The 18528-nt window shown below is 46.4% G+C and overlaps 3 protein-coding genes across 12 annotated transcripts in view; 1 reads left to right on the top strand and 2 right to left on the bottom strand.

Annotated features, from left to right (window-relative positions):
• LOC138760266 (adenylate cyclase type 8-like) overlaps positions 1 to 11668 on the bottom strand; it is an 89638-nt gene extending 77970 nt beyond the window's left edge. For both annotated transcript variants that reach the window (XM_069930603.1, XM_069930604.1), the window contains exons 1-4: positions 10756 to 11668; positions 7221 to 7370; positions 2702 to 2826; positions 1880 to 1991 (exon numbers count right to left, since the gene is read on the bottom strand). In XM_069930603.1, coding sequence (XP_069786704.1) covers positions 1880 to 1991; positions 2702 to 2826; positions 7221 to 7370; positions 10756 to 11550 — 1182 coding nt within the window. In that variant the 5' untranslated portion in view covers positions 11551 to 11668. The remainder of the gene's footprint in view (positions 1 to 1879; positions 1992 to 2701; positions 2827 to 7220; positions 7371 to 10755) is intronic.
• Positions 11669 to 11852: 184 nt separating this feature from the next.
• LOC138760267 (protein EFR3 homolog B-like) overlaps positions 11853 to 18528 on the top strand; it is a 242207-nt gene continuing 235531 nt past the window's right edge. For all 7 annotated transcript variants that reach the window (XR_011355520.1, XM_069930610.1, XM_069930612.1 and 4 more), the window contains exon 1: positions 11853 to 11939. The gene's annotated coding sequence lies outside the window, so the exon portion shown is untranslated. The remainder of the gene's footprint in view (positions 11940 to 18528) is intronic.
• The window catches only part of dnajc27 (DnaJ (Hsp40) homolog, subfamily C, member 27), a 43618-nt gene continuing 40296 nt past the window's right edge, over positions 15207 to 18528 (bottom strand). For all 3 annotated transcript variants that reach the window (XM_069930613.1, XM_069930614.1, XM_069930615.1), the window contains one exon: positions 15207 to 15715. In XM_069930613.1, the coding sequence (XP_069786714.1) occupies positions 15586 to 15715 (130 nt within the window). In that variant the 3' untranslated portion in view covers positions 15207 to 15585. The remainder of the gene's footprint in view (positions 15716 to 18528) is intronic.

Below are 18528 nucleotides of genomic sequence, written 5' to 3'. Positions count from 1 at the left end.
ACGATGACGTTTATGATGGAGATGACGTTGATGATGGAGATGATGTTGATAATGGAGATGACGTTGATGATGGAGATGACGTTGATGATGGAGATGACGTTGATGATGGCAATGACATTGATGAAGGAGATGATGGCGATGATGGAGATGACATTGATGATGGAGATGAAGTTGATGATGGAGATGATGGTGATGACGTTGATGATGGAGATGACATTGATGATGGAGATGATGGTGATGACGTTGATGATGGAGATGACGTTGATGATGGCGATGACATTGATGATGGAGATGACGGCGATGATAGAGATGATGTTGAAGATGGAGATGACTGATGATGGAGATGACGGCGATGATGGAGATGTCGGCAATGATGGAGATGACATTGATGATGGCGATGATGTTGATGATGGAGATGACATTGATGATGGAGATGATGGAGATGACATGATGACGATGACATTGATGATAGAGATGATGCAGATGACATTGATGATGGAGATGTTGGTGATGATGTTGATGATGGAGATGATGTTGACGAAGAGGATGGAGATGACGTTGATGATGGCGATGACGTTGATGATGGAGATGACAGCGATGATGGAGATGTTGATGATGAAGAGGATGGAGATGAAGTTGATGATGGAGATGATGGAGATGACAGAGATCTTGATGATGGAGATGATGCAGATGACATTGATGATGGAGATGTTGGTGATGATGTTGATGATGGAGATGATGTTGACGAAGAGGATGGAGATGACGTTGATGATGGCGATGACGTTGATGATGGAGATGACAGCGATGATGGAGATGTTGATGATGAAGAGGATGGAGATGAAGTTGATGATGGAGATGATGGAGATGACAGAGATCTTGATGATGGAGATGATGGAGATGACATTAATGATGGAGATTATGGTGAAGATGCATCCCAGGATGGGCCAGGAACTATTCTGCTCAAGAGCCGGGGAAGCTGAAGAAGATGGTGAATGCAGCTCAGAACAGCACACAAACATCCCTCCCTCCATGGTCTCCAGTGATATCTCCCACTGCCTGGGAAAAGCAGCTGACACACTGAAGGACCCATCACATCATGTGAAGGAAAATCTTAAGAATTTTAATATACACGCCAACAAGTTTTAAAATAGGTTTCTTGCCTGCAGTCATCAGGCTCTTGAATGGATCCCACAACAGTGTTCTCACACAGCCCTTTCTTGGTACTCATGGATTGATGTCATTGTAACTCCACACTCTGTAAATTGTGCTCTTTACACAGCTGTATGAATGTTAGAGATAACTTGATAGACTAAAACGTAAATGCCCTTCACATGTTCGGATCTCTGGTGAGACCACACTTTGTATTGTGTGCAGTTCTGGTCACCTTATTCTAGGAAGGATGTGGAAGCTGTGGAGAGGGGGCAGAGGAGATTCACCAGGAAGTTGCCTGGATTGGGAAACAAGTCTATGAGGCAAGGTGAACAGAGCTGGGACTTTCCTCTTTGGAGTGTAGAAGGATGAGAGGAGACTTGATAGAGGCATAGATAGGGTGCACAGCCAGTGCCTGTTTCCTAGGGCAGGATCAGCAAACACCAGAGGACGTGTGTACAAAGTGAAGGGAGGGAGGTTTAGGGGAGACTTCAGGGGTAATTATTTTACACAGAGAGTTGTGGGGACCTGAAATGTCTTGCTAGGGATGGTGGTGGAGGGTGGAATATTAGGGGAATTTAAGAGAATCTGAGACATGGATGGAAGAAAAATAGAGGGTTACAGGGTTTGAATAGATGGGTCGGCACAACATGAAGGGCTGAAGGGCCTGCACTGGGCCGTATTGTTCTATGTTCTAAGTCCAGACCTGGAGAAGGAAACTCAAACTAACCTCTGCGAGCTCATCAAACCTGCCAAAAAGCACATCAAGGAGGTGAACCAATTCCTGCGGCGCCAGGATTAACGACAAGTTGGTGAAACCCTTGATATCTGCAAATATGATACTGGAGAGAAGCCAGCTAGTGGTTAGACACAGTGTTCAGCCTCTCAAAACAGCCCACAACCTGCAAAGAACATTGGTGCCACAGAGAATTAGCAGGACGGGTCAGGAAACGTTCGCCTCAGCATTAGTGGGAATGGTGGTGAAGACACTCCCAACATGAGATAATCCACAGGGCCACCAACCACACCGGACACTGGGGCCAGACTGTCCACACTGTTAGCCCCATATTTGCCCACCCACTCTCCCCAACCCCACACACACACAAAATCTTGTACCTACTCCCACCCACACACTCCAACCCCCACCCAAAATATACCCTGTACCCAACCATACTCAAACCCAAACCCGTGCACCAATCTCCCAACCCCCACCCACAACACCCTGTACTCGCACCCCCCCATGAAAACCCAGCCTCGCACCCCAAATGTCACTCTCAATGCACCCTCTACCCACTCACACCCCCAGCCCCACCAATTCAACACCAATTCCCCATCCCACCCCTAAACCACACACACACAATACCTTGTCCCCAGCCCCCATTCCATCCCCTACCCGCCAACCAACATGACACTCGGTGTGGAGACTGTATGGATGTGTGGATCTGCTGGGGGTGGTTGTGCTGGGCGGGGTCAGTGTAGAGCTGCTGGGGATCAATGTGGATCTGCTGGTGCCCACCTATTACTTGGACCCCTCAGTCCCCTGTGCACGCACCTCACATTCTCGTACTGGTGGACGTAGATCTTGTGAAATCCTTCCTGTTTCCTGATGTCCTCAGACATGTCATTGATTATCTCCAGCACCATAAACCTCGGGAGCATGGAGAGCACCAGCTTCTCCTTTGGAAAACCAATTGGGAAAGAATTAAGGTGATTGTGGGCAGCGGAGAGCAGGAAATCACACGCCTTGCAGGCAGGGAGAATGGAACCTCATCAAATTCTTTGAGGAAATCTCCAGTCGGATGGACAAGGGAGAGGCTGTGGATATTGTGTCTTTGGATTTTCAAAAGGCCTTCGATAAGGTGCCACATAAGAGGCTGTTTAATAAGAGGAGAGTCCATGGAATTACAGGAAAGATATTTGACTGGGTTGAGCATTGGCTGATGGGCGGGAAGAAAAGGGTGGGAATAAAGGGGTCCTGCTCTGGTTGACTGCCAGTTACTAGTGATGTCTGCAGGAGTCGGTGTTGGGGCCGCTTCTGTTTATAATGTATATTGATGATTTTGATTATGGAGTGAATGGTTTTGTGGCCACGTTGGCAGATGACACCACGATAGGTGGTGGAGTAGGAAATGTTGAAGAAACGGAAAGGTTGCAGAGACTTGGCCAGGCTAGGAGAGGGGGTGAAGAAACGACAGATGAATCCAATGTGGAGAAATGTACATTTGAACATTTTGGACGTGGAAATAAACAGGCAGATTATTATTTAGATGGGGAGAAAATTCAAACTTCGGAAATACTGAGGGACTTGGGGTCCTCGCACAGGACACCCTAAACGTTCCCCACCAGGGTAGATCAGAAGTAAAGAAGGCGAATGCTATGTTGGGAATTATTTCAAGGGGAACAGTGAATAAGAGTAAAGAGGTGTTAATGAGGCTCCATGGGACCCCGGTGAGACCTCATTTGGAGAACTGTGTGCAGTTTTGGGCCCCTTATTTTAGAAAGGATGTAATGATTTTGGAGAGAGTCCAGAGAAGATTTACCAGGATGATTCCTGGAATGCAGGGGCTGACATATGAGGAACGTTTAGTGGCCCTTGGACTGGATTCATTGGAGTGTCGAAGAAAGGGATTCATAGAAACATTTCCAGATTTTGTTAAATATATAAGAGATCAAATTAATTTTTATTTACAAATGAATCAAAATTCAGTTCAAAGTAAGTTTGTTTTGTAGGATGCTTTAAAAACATATTTGAGAGGATTAATTATTAGTTATACAACAAAGATTTAAAAAAAACAGTAAATTTGGAGAAAGAAATTGAAGGTTTGGAGAAAAAGTTACAGAAAAAATGTACAGAGGAAGATAAGATACAATTATCTAAATTGAAATTATGTTATAATAATTTACAAACATATAAATATAAGAAAATAATACTGAGGTCTAAGCAATGTTATTATGAAATGGGAGTATGAGCACACAAGATTTTGGCATGGCAACTTAAAAGTGAGCAAATATTGAGGACAACTAATGCTGTTAGGAAGAATGGAGAAACTACTTATAAATGAAAAGATATTAATGATGAATTTTTTTAAATTTTATGAAAATCCATATACATCAGAAGGTAGTCAAGATATTGATCAAAATGATTTATTTTTGGATAATTTAAATGAAGCAGAAGTAAGGAATTTAGATATTTCATTTACTGAATTAGAATCGAAGGAAGCTTTATAATCAATGCCTAATGGGAAATCTCCTGGAGAAGATGGTTTTATGGTGGAGTTTTATAAAGAGTTTAATGATTTATTATTTCCGTTATATAAAGATGTTTTGAAACAAGCAACTGAAACAGGTATATTTCCAGAATCTTTCTAAAGACAATTGATTAAAGTTATACCAAAAAAGGATAGAGTTCCTTTAAAAGTATCATATAGACTGATATCATTATTAAATATTGACTATAAATTGGTGGTGAAAGTCTTGGCCAATAGGTTAATGAATTATTTATCAAAACTATTTCATATTGATCAGGTAGGTTTTGTTAAGGGTAGGTATTCAGCAGACAATATAGTTACGTTGATTTCATTAATTAATCTGGCAAAACAACAAAATAATCAACCCATGGTTCCATCGTTAGATGCTGAGAAGGCATTTGATCGGGTTGAATGGAATTTTTATTTAAAGTATTGGAAAAATTTAATTTTGGCACATTTTTTACAGCAAGGGTGTTAACAAATGGTAAGATTTCAAAATCCTTTAATTTATCTCATTCTACAAGACAAGGTTGCCCTCTTTCACCTGCTTTTTTGCTTCAGTGATTGAACCTTTAGCTCAGGCGATTCGACAAGATTTAGGTATTAGGGGAATTAGAGTAAAGGAAGATGAATATAAAATTAGTTTATTTGCAGATGATGTTTTGATATACTTAAATGACTCAAAGGTTTCATTAAAGTCATTATAGGAATTATTGAATAAATATGGTAAATTATCAGGATATAAGGTTAATTGGGAAAAGTGAGATTTTACCATTAATGGAGGAAGATTATAAAGATTGCAGACAAATTACTAAATTAAGATGGTCAAATAAAATTAAATATTTAGGAGTAGTTGTAAATAAAAATTATAATGATTTGTTTAATTTAAATTATGTACCTTAATTAGATTAAAATTGATCGAGTTAAATGGGAAGATTTACCATTGACGTTAATTGGAAGAGTGAATTGTATAAAGATGAATATTTATCCTTGAGTAAATATTTTTTTCAATCTATTCCATGTATGATACCGAAAAAGATTTTAAAGGAAATAAATAAGGCAATTAGGTTATTTTTATGGAAGGGTGAATTATCAAGAGTTTCCTTACAAAAATTGACTTGGAGTTATGAATTAGGTGGCTTGCAATTTCCTTGTTTTTATAATTATTATGAAGCGGCACAGTTGAAATTTATTAATAGATTATTTGACATTGAACAATCTCCTAGATGGATCAGATTTTGGAAGGTAAAATTAAGTATTTTATTTATAAATGGAATCCTTTATTGTTACAAGAATTTGATTTGCCAGTTTTACGACATTTGATGAATATTTGGTATATTCATAATTTAATTATAGGGTTTAAAGGGATGATTTCAATAAGATCACCAATATATCAGAATAAATTAATTCCTTTTTCATTGAATAGTCCTTATTTAAAGGATTGGAAAAATAAAGGAATAGTTAATGTTATAGATTGTTTTGAAGAGGGAAGCTTTGTTCACTTAATAGATTACAAGAGAAATATGGTATTGCATCAAATTCTTTGTTTGCTTTTATCAATTTTGAGAATTTTTAAAGAAGAGTTATGGTAAGGAAATAAATTTGCCAAGTCGGATGAAATTTGAATTACTGATTGAAGATAAAAGTGAAAAAAGTTTTATTTCTGATATATATAGATTGTTGCAGGAAAAAGCTCAATTTTGACATTTAAGAATAATTTGGATTGGTTCATGGATGGGAAGGGTACAGAGGGCGATGGACTGGGTGCAGGTCAGTGGGACTAGGCAGAAAAAAATGGTTAATACAGGCTCGGAGGGCTGTTTCTGTGCTGTAATATTCTATGGGAATCAAATTCAGGGCATGGGACTGGGCTTTCGGAGGGGCAGGACAGGCAGCCAAATGATTCTGGGTAACAATGTCACATACATGATGGAAGTTGGGGGGTGGGGGGGGGGAAAGAATTATATCTTGAAGAAACTCCACATTACAAGAGATGTTGGGTCCTTAACCACACAAAGGGAGGAGCATCCCAGGAAAGTGTGTCCTCAGGCCCTGTGTTGCGGGAGCCCTGGCAGAGATGTTGTAACTTTATTAGGCCCAGGTGAGTGCTGGAAGACTGGAGGTACGCAAATGTTGAGCCTTTTTAAAATAAAAGCTGTGAGGACAAGCCAGGGAACTGCAGGGCGATGGGCTTAACGCCCATAGTAGAAACAACTAGATGGAATGTGAGAGACAGTGCAGAGCAAAACATTGCAGCTTTGTACAGGCCCTTTGACTCATGATGCCATGCTGACGCATATATTCCTGCACCAATTAATCGATCTTCTCCAAGGCTAAAGGTCAGGGTGTGGTGCTCACTGTCTCTGAATGCTCACACACTGTGGCCAGGCTCATTACTGATGCATCTCTCTGCATTTGGAAAGGCAAGGACTAACTAGGCTTTCTTTGAGTCTCATCAATATAATGGAGCTTTCTGACGAGGTGAGCCCTCTCCCCATAGTCTCCCCAAACCTCCTCTTCCCACGTTCTCCCCAGATCCCACTCCCCACAGTCCCCCCAGACCCCCCTCTCCCCATGACCCCTCAGACCCCACTCCCATGTTCTCCACAGACCCCCATCTCTGCAGTCCCAGTCCCTTCTCCCCACATGCCCCCAGACCCCCTCCCCATGACCCACCAGACCACCACTCCCACATTCTCCCCAGACCCCCCTCTCCCCATGGTGCTGAAGCGACGTGCCGCACACCCCACCGCAGCAAGTTCACTGAATGAGGTGGCGACATGCCTCAACACCACACAACCCCGCCCCCCACCACGAGATTACCTGTCTTTTGTTTTCTTGCTCCAATTGCAGCCTGCCGTCAATGCTCCGCCTGGTTTCCACGAAAGCCAGACGCTGGGCCCGGTCAGACAGGTAACTAATGAAGAGGCTGCTGATGTTCATACAAACTAGCAATAGGACTTTGACGACGATCTGAAAGAACACAACCAGAACCTGTTCTCAGGCGGCAGGAACGAGGCAGGTCCGGTTTCCTGTATGTCGAATGACTGGCAGTTGTTGATATATTCAGGGAAGGAAAGGATTATCACACAAGGACCATTTGACAGCTCTTGGCCTGTACTAATTGGAATTCAGGAGAATGAAGGGGAATCTCCCGTAGATAGGGCTTATCTGAAGAAAGCACAGAGTAGTCGTGGAAGGAAAGTATTTTGCCTGGAGGTCGGAGACTAGTGGAGGGGCCGCAGGGATCTGTTCTGGGACCCCTGCTCTTTTTGATTTTTATAAATGACCTGGATGAAGAGGCGGACAGATGGATCAGTAAGTTTGTGGATGACACGAAGGTTGGAGGAGTTGTGGATGGAGCTGAAGGTTGTCGAAGGTTACAAGAGGATATAGACAGGATGCAGAGTTGGGCAAAAAAGTGGCAGATGGAGTTCAATCCAGATAAGTGTGAGTTAATGTATTTTTAAAGGACAAATCAGAAGGCTGAGTCCAGGGTTAATGGCAGGATTCTTAACAATGTGGAGGAACAAGAGGACCTTGGAGCCCAAATCCATAGATCTCTCAAGGTATGCTTGGCTTAGTTAGTCAGGGGATTGAGTTCAGGAGTTGCGAGGTAATATTGCAGGTCTATAAGTCTCTGGTAAGACCACACATGGAGTATTATGTTCAGTTCTGGTCACCTCATTATGGGAAGGATGTGGAAGCTGTGGAGAGGGGGCAGAGGAGATTCACCAGGATGTTACTTGGATTGGAAAGGTGAGCAGAGCTTGGACATTTAACTCTGGACCATAGAAAGATGAGAGGAGATTTGATAGAGGTCGACAAGATTTTGAGAGGCATGGATAGGGTGGACAGCCAGCGCCTGTTTCCCAGGACAGGATCAGCAAACACCAGAGGATGTGTGTACAAAGTGAAGGGAGGGAAGTTTAGGGGGGACGTCAGGGATAAGTTTTTTTTTACACAGAGGTTTGTGGGGGCCTGGAATGCCTTGCTGGGGGAGGTGGTGGAGGCTGGAACATTGGGAGCATTGAAGAGACTCTTAGACAGAGACTGGCCAAAATGCTGGAGGAACTCAGCCGGTCTTTTCAGCGTCTATAGGAGACAATGATACGTTGCTGAGGTTTCAGGCCTGTCCCCTTCTTACAGGAACAAATAGAATGAGCTAGAAGCAGGAAATTTTAAAAGTCTCAGAATTCAAACAATGGGGGAATCTTCCAATGGCCGCCCATTTCAATTCCCATTCCCTTACTGACATGTCTGTCCCTGATCTCATTCCCCGCCAGACTGAGACCACCCGTAAACTGGAGGAACAACACCTCAGCTTCCGACTGGGCCCTCTCCAACCAGATGGCATTAACATCAATCTCTTTGGGTTTCATTAACCCCCCCCCCCTCACTTCTCCCCCGTCACCTTCCCCCTGCTCTGTCTCTCCCTTTCCCTGTCTCCTGTCCCACAGACGTGATCAATTCTCACCTCACCTTGGCACTGTCTGAATTTGACATTTCCTGCTTCTGGCTCATTCTGCTTGTTCCTTGAAGAAGGGCCTGAGGCCTGAAATGTCGGTAATAGATCTTTGTCTCCTACGGACACTGAAAAGACCGGCTGAGTTCCTCCAGCATCTTCAGAAATTGCAGGGGCTCTGACAGAAATATTTAGAATGTCCTTATCCACAGGGGAGGTGCCGGAGGAGGGGAGGGTAACTCGCGTTGTTCCGTTGTTTAAAAATGGCTCCAAGAGTAACTCTGGAAATGACAGGCTGCTGAGCCTGACGTCAATCGCAGGTAAATGATTGGAAGGTGCTCTAAGAGATCAGATAGACGATTATTTGAATAGCCAAGGACTGATTAGGGACAGTCAACATGGCTTTGTTCTTGGTAGGTCATGTTCAACCAAACTTGTAGAGTTTTTCGAGGAGGTTATCAGGAAAGTTGATGAAGGCTGTGGATGTTGTCTACATGGACTTTAGTAAGTCCTTTGGCAAGATCCCACATGGGAGGTTAGTCAGGAAGGTTCAGACACTAGGTATTCATGGTGAAATAGAGAACTGGATTCAACAATGGCTGGACGGGAGAAACCAGAGAGTAGTGGTGGATGACGCTTCTCAGACTGGAGGCCTGTAACTCGTGGTGTGTCTCAGTGATCGGTGCTGGGACCATTGTTGTTTGTCATCTATATCAATGATCTGGATGATAATTTGGTAAATTGGATCAGCAAGTTTGCAGATGACACTAAGATTGGAGACGTTGTGGACAGTGAGGAAAGTTTTCAAAACTTGTAGAGGAATCTGGACCAGCTGGAATAATGGGTTAAAAATGGCCGATGGAATTTGATGCAGACAAGTGTGAGGTGTTGCATCTTGGAAGGACAAACCAAGAAAGGACATACATGGTAAATGGTCGGGTACTGAGGAGTGTGGTAGAACAGAGGGATCTGGGAATACAGATACATAATTCCCTGAAAGTGGCGTCACAGGTGGACAGGTTTGTAAAGAGAGCTTTTGGCATATTGGCCTTTGTAAATCACAGGAGCTGTGATGTTATGATCAAGTTGTAGAAGACACTGGTGAGGCCACATTTGGAGAATTGTGTGCAGTTTTGGTCACCGAACTACAGGAAAGATGTCAATAAGATAGAAAGAGTGCTGAGAAGATTTACTAGGATGTTGCCCAGACTTCAGGAACTGAGTAACAGGGAAAAGTAAATCAAAAAATTCTGTAGACACTGTGGTTGAAGTAAAAATGCAAAGTGCTGGAGAAACTCAGCAGGTCAGTGTCCTTTATGTAGCAAAGGCAAAGATACAGAACCAATATTTCGGGCTTGACTTTACAGGGAAAGGGTAAACAGGTTTATTCCACTGAGGGTGGGTGTGATACAAACCAGAGGATATGGGTTAAGGGTGAAAAGGGAAAGGTTTTGGGGAATTTCTTCACACAGAGATGGGTGGGGTGTGGAAAGAGCTGCTAGCTGAATGATCATTTAAGAGGAATTTGGACAGGTACATGGATGGGAGGGGTATGGACTGGGTGCAGGTCAGTGGTTCAAGACAATAAAAAAGGTTCAGCACAGACGAGAAGGGCCCTGTTTCTGTGCTGGTGGGTCTTTATATGGATGAAGGGAAAATAGAGGGTTACATAGGAAGGGGTTTAGTATTATTTTGGCTGAAAGGCCCCTGCTGTAATGCTCTAAAGTTCACTGTTTGAACGTGGGGGTATGAGGGTGGTTTATTGCCCCCCCCCCCCACCCCCGTGGTTGCTGGTGGAGGAAGCAGATGGGTTGACTGTGAATGGTGGCATTGCAGACACGGCTCTGGCAGGACGGAAGGAGGTGGGGAGATGGAAGCGGGTCGGTCCAGTACCTGGTGAATGAAGAGCGGCCGGCCGGAATAGCGCAAGCCTTCCATGAGCAGGTGGGCGAGGGAGGACAGGGTGCCGGCCAGGATGCTCCAGAGCAACGGCAAGGGCAGCATGGTGTAGGTGCCGAACACCGTGTAGAGGGTGTACCACGCCTCGTTGCTCTCCAGCCCCATGCCCACGTTGAAGAGCACCTGTAAGGTCTGGTAGAGCCAGGTGGCCAGCCCAATGTATTGCAGGTAGCTGTGGGAGATGGCGTCCTTGCCAGCTTGTACCATCAGGCAGAGCACGGAGGAGAAGAGGATGAGGAGGCCGGACATGCCGCTTTTCAGCGGCACGACCAGGGCGGGCGTGAAGAGCAGGTAGATGAGCAGCACGGCCAGCTTGGTCAGGCAGTCGGTGACGTTCATCATCACCAGCGAGTTGCGCCGCTGGCGGGCGAAGTAGCGCTGGTAGAGTTTCTCCAGCTCGGCCGATCGGAAGGAGTGGTTGAGCGTGGGGAAGAGCACGCCTCGCCAACGAGAGCCCGTGGACACGAAGACGTCGTGCAGCCTTTGAGTGGAGGGCTGCCCGAGGAAGGCGGCGGCAGGGGACGAGGAGCCCATCTTGGTGGAGGTGTTGGACAGGATCTGCTGGTTGATGTTGTCCATGTGCTCCTTCCTGATGGACAACCTGGACTGGTCCAAGACCTGCGGCTCCACGGCGCGCTCCCTCTTGCTGAACAGGCGGAGCACGTGGCCCCAGTGCAATGGTGTGGAGGCGGCGTGCTCCGGCACCGGCCCCTCCGGCGCCCTCTCCATGCCGGCCTGCGGCGGCGGCCCCCTTTAACACAGCGCACCCCGTCACCTCCTCCGAGCACGGCCAGCGCCGCCCGGCCTTCGCTCGCCGCTGTGCGGCGGCCGGCTCGCTGCCCTTCTTGCCCACGCCGTGCTGTCACAATGCCGTGACCCGCACGCCCATTGTAGGCACAGCCCGATCCCATGGGTGACGGGCAGCCAGGCGGCTGCTCAACGGCCCTGGCCCGTCCCGGCCGGGGCAGAGAGAACATTCCGTCCGTCCCCTCTTCCATGTCACCGGAGGCTCCAGCATCGGGTCACGCACAAATCCGGCCACTGGAGCCACGAGGTTGGCGGGGTGGGGCGCAGTACGACGCGCTCGAACCAGCGGCATTGAATGCGGATGGAACCAGGCAAGAGATCGGGGTAATGAAGTGGCTCAATGGGCAACCTGATGGACCGGGGCCATTGGGGATCTCCTTGGGCAACCTGATGGACTGGGCCATTGGGGATCTCCCTGGGCAACCTGATGGACTGGGCCATTGGGGATCTCCCTGGGCAACCTGATGGACCGGGGCCATTGGGGATCTCCTTGGGCAACCTGATGGACCGGGGCCATTGGGGATCTCCCTGGGCAACCTGATGGACTGGGACATTGCGGATCTCCTTGGGCAACCTGATGGACTGGGGCATTGGGGATCTCCTTGGGCAACCTGATGGACTGGGGCATTGGGGATCTCCTTGGGCAACCTGATGGACCGGGGCCATTGGGGATCTCCTTGGGCAACCTGATGGACCGGGGCCATTGGGGATCTTCTTGGGCAACCTGATGGACTGGGGCATTGGGGATCTCCTTGGGCAACCTGATGGACTGGGCCATTGGGGATCTCCTTGGGCAACCTGATGGACCGGGGCCATTGGGGATCTCCCTGGGCAACCTGATGGACTGGGCCATTGGGGATCTCCTTGGGCAACCTGATGGACTGGGGCATTGGGGATCTCCTTGGGCAACCTGATGGACCGGGGCCATTGGGGATCTCCTTGGGCAACCTGATGGACCGGGGCCATTGGGGATCTCCCTGGGCAACCTGATGGACTGGGCCATTGGGGATCTCCTTGGGCAACCTGATGGACTGGGGCATTGGGGATCTCCCTGGGCAACCTGATGGACGGGGCCATTGGGGATCTCCCTGGGCAACCTGATGGACTGGGACATTGGGGATCTCCCTGGGCAACCTGATGGACTGGGGCATTGGGGATCTCCTTGGGCAACCTGATGGACTGGGGCATTGGGGATCTCCTTGGGCAACCTGATGGACCGGGGCCATTGGGGATCTCCCTGGGCAACCTGATGGACCGGGGCCATTGGGGATCTCCCTGGGCAACCTGATGGACCGGGATCAATGGGGATCTCCCTGGGCAACCTGATGGACCGGGGCATTGGGGATCTCCCTGGGCAACCTGATGGACCAGACCCATTGGGGATCGGGCAACCTCCTGCACCAGGGTCATTGGGGATCTCCCAGAGCATGGACCAGAGTCATTGAAGTTCCCTTGCAGGTAGTGTTGGTGGTAAGGAAGATAAATGTGATGCCAGCATTGGATAGGGTCAAGAGGAGGTTCACTAGAGTGATCCTCAGATAAAATGGATTACTTATGAGGAGCATTTGAAAACTCTGGGACTGTACTTGCTAGAGATTAGAATGAAGAGATCTCAAGACATCCCCTTTATTTATCATTCATACCATGCTTGCACAGTAAAGACAAGATAGCATATGTCCAGGACAATGGATAGATTTGCATATATATTAAAATATTAAGACGTATATAGTAAAAGTCCACAGTACACTATCCACAAATGTTCTGGGAATTCAGGAGCCTGATGGCTTGGGGGGAAAAACTTTGCCCGATCTGGACGTAAGGGCCCAAGTCCTACCAGATGGCAGAAGGGAGAACAGTTTACATGAGGGGTGTGTGGAGACCTTCACAATGTTTATTGCCTTTTGCCTGCATCAAGTGTTGTAAACGTCCTTCATGGTAGGAAGGGAGCCCCCATTGATCTTTTCCACTGACTTCACTCTCTGCGGGGTCTTGTGGTCCGAGGAGGTACAGCTTCCAAACCAGGCGGTGATGCAGCTGTGCAGGAGGCCCTCAATACATCCTCTGTAGAATGTAGGGAGGACGCAGGGTGGGAGATGAACTTTCTTCAGTCTTCGCAGGAAGTCGAGGGGCTGCTGGGCTTTCTTGGCTACGGAGCTGGAGTTAGGGGACCAGGTGAGATTCTCCACCGTGCACTCCAAGGAACATGATACTCTTGATGACCTCAACAGTGGAGCCGACAATGGTCAGTGGAGCGTGGTCCCCCCTGAAGTCAACAATCATCTCTTTTGTTTTTTTTGATGTTTAGATGCAGGTCATTGTCTCTGCGCCCGTCCGTTAGTGACTGCCCCTCATCTCTGTACGCTGAATCCTCATTCTTACTGATCAGACCCACCACGGGCATGTCAGCAGCGAACTTGATAGTGCGGTTTGAGCTGCACAGTCATGGGTCAGCAGAGCGGACAGCAGTGGTCTGAGCAAGCAGCCCTGAAGGGGCCCCCAGCTCAGTGTGATGGTCTTGGAGGTGCTGTTACCGATCCAGACTGCCTGAAGTCTCCCCGAGTAAGAATCCAATTACAGAGGGAGGTGTTTTCACCCAGCAGGCTCAACTTCCTCATCAGGTACTGAGGTACAATTGCATTAAATGCTGAGCTGAAGTCAATAAATAGCATTCGAACATACGGAGTCCTTATTTTCCAGGTGGATGAGGGCTAGATGGGGGGTGATGGAGATGGCATAGTCCGTAGAGCAGTTGAATCTGTATGTGAACTGCAGGGGGTCCAGTGACAGGGGCAATAGGAGCTTGAAGTGGCCCATGATGAGAGTGTGACAGCCTGGACAGAGTGGGCATGGAGAGGATGTTTCCTATGGTGGGGGAGTCTGGGACCAGAGATCAGAGTCTCAGAATACTCTCCCAAAGGGCTGGTAAGTCTAACTTTATTAGTATTAGTAAGGCTTTATCTGTAAACTTGAAGGAGGGGGTTAATTTTGAGGGCAGAAGCATGGTTAGAGTAGTGTTGGCACAACACAGCGCCAGCGACCGTGTTCAACATGTTCAAATTACTTGATTAAAGTGAACTTTACATAGTTAATGATTACAATACTGATTTTTTTTTGTTCAAATTACTTTACATTTTGCACTGTCTTTTAAATGGTGTACAGGGTATTTTAAATGCAGGTGTATTAGGCATTGAGTGAGTCTCAGTCAACCGGAAAATTCACATTTCCAGCATGCGCGACCCCTTTAGGCGCTGGATAATGGGGATTTGACTGCATCTTTTCAAATATTTTCTATTTCTTATCTCTTTTTCTGTCTCTTGACATATTATGGGAATTTGATTTATTCTTTTGTAGTTGGTGAATGTTATTTACCTGTGTGGCTGCAAGGAAAGTGTTGCATCTAAATATTACAACAAAGCTTCATGCTCCCTCCAATCCCTGCATATTCAAATCTCTACCGAGAGGGTTCTTGAACACCACTGCTCTACCTGGTTCCCCACTGCCCTGCCCATAAAGATACTTGTTTCCTTTATTTGCCCCTGTGTTCCAGTTTTAAATTTGTAATCTAACAATTCACATAATTAAAGTGCACCTTCCAGATTTTATTCAAGGTTATTTGTATCCATTTTGATTTGATCATGTAGTTTTTATACATATTCCCCACATTTCAGGGCACCACAATTTAATTTTTTTTAAATTTAGACATACAGCATGGTAACAGGCTCTTCCCACCCATGTCCAATTATACCCAAATGACCTACAGCCCCGGTACGTTTTGAAAGGTGGGAGGAAACCAGGGAAAACCCACAGACAAAGGAAGAAAATACAAACTCCTTACAGACAGTGCTGGATTCGAACCCAAATCCCGGTCATTGTAACATCTTTGCGCGAACCACACCGCCCTGTTTGGGACATTTGGCTTCACAGGTGTTTGTCATTTCTCAGATGTGTTTAATTGCTTCATTGGTGGAGGTACAAGAGAGCTAGGCTTGCTTCTAAGCGTTTGATTACCTTTGGAGTCTGTCGTTGCCATTTTTCAACACAAGGACCAGGGTAGTGCCCAATGAAAGTTGAAGAAGCCATCATGAGGCTGAAAAACAAGAATAAATCAGTAAGAGACATTGCCCAAACCTTAGGATGACCAAAGTCAACTGTTTGGAAGATCATTAAGAAGAAAGATCGTACCGGTGAGCTCAGTAATGGCAAAGGGACTGGTATTCCAAGGAAGCATTAAGAAGAAAGATTGTACCGGTGAGCTCAGTAATGACAAAGGGACTGGTATTCCAAGGAAGACCTCACTGCTAACGACAGAAGAATTCTCATCATAACGAAGAAAAAGCCCCAAACGTATGTCCGACAGATCAGTAACTCTTCAAGATGTGTCAATGACAACTATCCGCAGACTTTATAAACAAAAGTACAGAGACTATGCTGCAAGATGCAAACCACTAGTTATCCACAGAAACTAGATGGCCAGATGACAGTTTGCCAAGAAGCATTTTAAAGAACCTGCAGAATTCTGGAAAAAGGTCTGAGAACCAGAAAACCATAGAACATTACAGCACAGAAACAGGCCTTTGGTCCTTCTAGTCTGTGCCAAACTATTGTTCTGCCTCATCCCACTAACCTGGACCAAATCCATAGTCCTCCATACTCCTCCCATCCATGGACCTGTCCAAATTCTTCTTAAATGATAAAATTGAGCCCACATTCACCATGTCAGCTGGCAGTTCGTTCCACAGCCCCACCACTCTCTGTGTGAAGAAGCTCCCCCTAATGTTCCCTCTAAACTTTTCCCTTTTCACCATTAACCCATATCCTCTGGTTTGTGGATAGACCTTGTGGACAGATGAGACCAAGGTTAACCTTTAACAGAGTGATGACAAGAACAAAGTGTGGAGATCCAAAGCATACCACCTCGATGAAACAGGTCAAGAGGAAGAAGGAAGCATGTGTTAGATATAGGAAGCATGAAACAGGAAGGGCTCATGAGAAGTATAGGGTAGCCAGGAAGGAGACTGAGAAAGGACTTGGGAGAGCTCAAAGGGGGCATGAGAAGGCCTTGACATGTAGGATTAAGGAGAACTCCAAGATGTTCTATGTGTATGTGAAGAACAGAAGGTTGATGAGAATGAAGGAGGGGCCGCTAAAGGATAAAGGAAGCAACATGTGCCTGGAGGCGGAGGAGGTCCTAAATTAACACTTTGCTTCAGTATTCACAAGAGAAAAGGATTTTGATCAGGGTGAGGTCAGGATAGAATGGTCTGTGGTGGACAATGTGGAGATTAAGGAAGAGGAAGTGTTGGATCTTCTTAAAAACATCAAGATTGATAAGTCCCCAGAGCCCCTAACCCCAGACTGCTGGGGAAGGGAGGGAAGAGATGGCTGGGGCAGTAGCTATGATCTCTGAATCCTCTTTGGCCGCAGGGGAGGTGGTGGGGGATTGGAGAACGGCAAATGTAGCCCCAATGTTTAAAAAAGGAAATGGAGAATCCTGGGAATCATAGACCGGTGATTCTTACGTCAGTGGGGCGTAAACTAACGGAGAGGGTTCATAAGGATAGGATCTATGAGCATTTGGAGAAGTCCAGTCTACTCAAGGATACCCAGCATGGCTTTGTGAAGGGAAGGTCATGCCTCATGAGCCTAATTGAGTTTTTTTGAGGAGGTAAGAAAATAAATTGTTGAGGGTCAGGTGGTAGATGTGGTCAACATGGATTTTAGTAAGGCATTTGACAAGATCTCCTCGAGAGGCTCATCCAGAAAGTCATGAGGCCTTGGCCATGTGGATAAAAAAATGGCCTGTGAGAAGAAAGCAGAGAATAGAAGTGGAAGGAAAGTTTTCTGCCTGGAGGTCGGTGACTAGTGGAGGGGCCTGCTCTTTGTGATTTTTATAAATGACCTGGATGAAGAGGCACAAGGATGGATCAGTAAGTTTGGGGATGAATCGAAGATTGGAGGAGTTGTGGATGGAGCTGAAAGTTGTTGAAGGTTACAAGAGGATCTAGACAGGATGCAGAGTTGGGCAGAAAAGTGGCAGATGGAGTTCAATCCGGATAAGTGTGAGGTGATGCATTTTGGAAGGACAAACCAGAAGGCTGAGTCCAGGGTTAATGGTCGGTTACTTAGAGTGTGGATGAACAGAGGGACCTTGGGGGTCCAAATCCATACATCCCTCAAGGTCGCTGCACAGGTTGATAGGATAGTTAAGAAGGCTTCATTAATGGGGGATTGAATTCAGGAGTCGAGAGGTCATGTTACAACTCTAGATCTCTGGTGAGACCACACTTGGGAGTATTGTGTTCAGCTCTGGTCCCCTCATTATTGGAAGGATGTGGAAGCTTTGGAGAAGGGAGCAGAGGAGATTCACCAGGATGTTGCCTGGATTGGGAAACAAGTCTCATGAGGCAAGGTTAGCAGAGCTGGGACTTTTCTTTTTGGAGCGAAGAAAGGAGACTTGATAGAGGTCTACAAAATTCTGAGAGGCATAGATAGGGTGGACGGCCAGCGTTTGTTTCCCAGGGCAGGATCAGCAAACACCAGAGGACGTGTACAAAGTGAAAGGAGGGACATTTAAGGGAGACGTCAGAGTATGTTTTTTTTTTTTTTTTTTACGCAAAGAGTTGTGGGGGCCTGGAATGCCTTGGTGGGGATGGTGGTGGAGGGTGGAACATTAGGGGCGTGTAAGAGACTCTTAGACAGGCACATGGATGGAAGAAAAATAGAGGGTTATTGGGTAGGGAGGGTTTAATACTTTTTTTAAGGAAGGAAATATATGAGTCAGTACAACATTGAGGGCCGAAGGGCCAGCACTGCTGTATCGTTGTATGTTCTATATCACCTCATCTGTGAAACCTGGTGGTGGGGATGTCATGGCCTGCCACATGTACTTATCTTCATAAA

The sequence above is a fragment of the Narcine bancroftii genome, chromosome 4, assembly GCF_036971445.1.
Source record: "Narcine bancroftii isolate sNarBan1 chromosome 4, sNarBan1.hap1, whole genome shotgun sequence".
Taxonomy (NCBI): Eukaryota; Metazoa; Chordata; class Chondrichthyes; order Torpediniformes; family Narcinidae; genus Narcine; species Narcine bancroftii.
Note: the sequence above shows the minus strand (reverse complement) of the source record. Positions and strands in the feature narration are given on the sequence as shown.